Source organism: Conger conger, chromosome 8, assembly GCF_963514075.1.
Source record: "Conger conger chromosome 8, fConCon1.1, whole genome shotgun sequence".
Classification (NCBI taxonomy): domain Eukaryota; kingdom Metazoa; phylum Chordata; class Actinopteri; order Anguilliformes; family Congridae; genus Conger; species Conger conger.
Window position 1 is genome coordinate 3,387,122 of NC_083767.1, and position 2,500 is coordinate 3,389,621.

General features: G+C 51.9%; 1 protein-coding gene across 4 annotated transcripts in view; it reads left to right on the forward strand.

Moving 5' to 3' along the window:
- LOC133135764 (glucoside xylosyltransferase 1-like) overlaps positions 1 to 2,500 on the forward strand; it is a 15,537-nt gene that overhangs the window by 7,480 nt on the left and 5,557 nt on the right. For all 4 annotated transcript variants that reach the window (XR_009709436.1, XM_061253027.1, XM_061253028.1 and 1 more), the window contains 2 exons: positions 1 to 82; positions 795 to 967. The exon at positions 1 to 82 is cut by the window's left edge and continues 42 nt beyond it. Coding sequence is in view for 3 of the 4 variants with exons in the window: in XM_061253027.1 (XP_061109011.1) it covers positions 1 to 82; positions 795 to 967 (255 nt within the window). In the remaining variant the exon portion in view is untranslated. The remainder of the gene's footprint in view (positions 83 to 794; positions 968 to 2,500) is intronic.

A 2,500-nucleotide genomic window follows, 5' to 3' on the forward strand; every position in this document is an offset into this window, starting at 1 on the left:
ATGCCACTCCTCCAGAAATACAAGCTGAACATCACCTGGGGAGACCAGGACCTGCTCAACATCATCTTCCACCACAACCCAGGTACATATACCCCCACCCAGGTACATACACCCCCACCTGTATCCACACCGGTACACCCCCACCTGTATCCACAACCCAGGTAGATCTCCTGGTACAGCACAGATGCAATCTGTGACCTCCAACACAGGTAACATCCCTCTAGCGAAAATATTGACCTTCCCATAACTGGTGAAGTTCCAGAATTTGCAGCAAGCAGTTGAAACCGTTAAAACAGCCGCCTCCCACCCAGGCCTTGCCCATATGGCCCTGACGCTAACTTCACTGTACAAACCCGCGACTGAAACACCAACTGAGCCTGCACCTGTGTGTGTGTGTGTGTGTGTGTGTGTGTGTGTGTGTGCCGTCTCAGAGAACAGAAGTTTCTGCAAGGTCACCAGTCTGCTGCTTCGGTCTCCACATCTGCTCCAATTTATATAATATATAATTACCTCCGTAAAAACGCTGATTTATATTGCCTGTTCCAAGATAAAACGGTGTTAAAAAACAACAACATGGAGGCTAATAACATCGGTGAGAACTGAAGGTCGTTCACTGTACTCCAGCCCAGAGGACCTGTGGGTACTGGGGGTCCCAGTGTGGGTTAGGGTCCTTGTGCTGGGTGTTACTGAGATGGTGACCCAATCTGGGGAATCTCCTCTCCTCTCTCCACCCCCTCTCCTCTCCTCTCCTCTCCTCTCCCCTCCCCTTCTCCTCTCTCCTCTCCTCTCCGCAGAGAGCCTGTTTGTATTCCCGTGCCAGTGGAACTTCCGGCCAGATCACTGCATCTACGGGAGTAACTGCGCTCCAGCGGAGGAGGAGGGCGTGTTCATTCTCCATGGCAACCGCGGCGTTTACCACGACGAGAAGCAGCCGGCCTTCAGGGCCATGTATGACGCCATCAACCAGGTAAACCCTAACCCTCTACCACTCTGTTAACCAGGTAAACCCTAACCCTCTACCACTCCATCAACCAGGTAAACCCTAACCCTCTACCACTCCATCAACCAGGTAAACCCTAACCCTCTACCACTCTGTTAACCAGGTAAACCCTAACCCTCTACCACTCCATCAACCAGGTAAACCCTAACCCTCTACCACTCCATCAACCAGGTAAACCCTAACCCTCTACCACTCTGTTAACCAGGTAAACCCTAACCCTCTACCACTCCATCAACCGGGTAAACTCTAACCCTCTACCACTCTATTAACCAGGTAAACCCTAACCCTCTACCACTCTATTAACCAGGTAAACTCTAACCCTCTACCACTCCATCAACCGGGTAAACCCTAACCCTCTACCACTCTATTAACCAGGTAAACCCTAACCCTCTACCACTCTATTAACCAGGTAAACCCTAACCCTCTCCCTTACCCCTCTACCATTCCTGTACAAGGCCATTAACCAGGTAAACCTCGACCTCCATCTTAGCTCTTCACCAATCTCCTATTGGATGGTTTGGATTGCCGCCCCCAATTGGACCCCAGCTTGAAGCTGAGTGGTGATTGGTGGTGATTTGTCTGATGTGAGAATATCCTCACCCTCATTGTGCCGTGAGGTAATGAGACAGGAGAGTGAGGCAGGAGAGTGAGGCAGGAGAGTGAGACAGGAGAGTGAGGCAGGAGAGTGAGGCAGGAGAGTGAGACAGGCGAGTGAGGCAGGAGAGTGAGGCAGGAGAGTGAGGCAGGAGAGTGAGGGAGGAGAGTGAGGCAGGCTGGGGTATGAGGACTTGTCACCGGTGCGTAACACCGTTTCCCCTGGTGGAAAAACACGGAGGCTGGAGCTCTGTGAATTCTGGCTGGACACTGTGAGTTCAGCAGGCTGGAGCTCTGTGAATTCAGCAGACTGAATCACCCGACCTTCCCCGTCTCCTGGCCCTCTGAGACCTCTCTGATTGGCTGATTTGTTTTCTAATTGCCGCTGTTTTAATGAAACTACCTGTGGGAGAAACATTTGTGTAATCGCATCTTCACTGTGTCTGTGCTGGATCGTTGCTTTTCCATTAAACAAGTCCATCTATCCTGGAGAACAGGCTGAATCAATACTGCTTCACTCTCACTGCTGCCACTACATCAGAGACTAAAGCAAGCTAATCCTCAACACGACCAGCCAATCCCCTCCCACCATGACCAGCCAATCCCCTCCCAGCACGACCAGCCAATCCCCTCCCAGCACGACCAGCCAATCCCCTCCCAGCACGACCAGCCAATCCCCTCCCAGCACAACCAACCCACCACTCAGTTGTGTAAATGGCCCCATCTCCCAACATGCCCTGCTCTGTTGTGGTTGTGTTAGTGTACTCAGTCTCATCTCCCAACATGCCCTGCTCTGTGGCGGTTGTCTGAGTGAATGTAGTCTGCCCTGTGGTGTGTGTGAGTGTGTGAGTGTGTGAGTGTGTGAGTGTGTGAGTGTGTGAGTGTGTGAGTGTGTGAGTGTGTGAG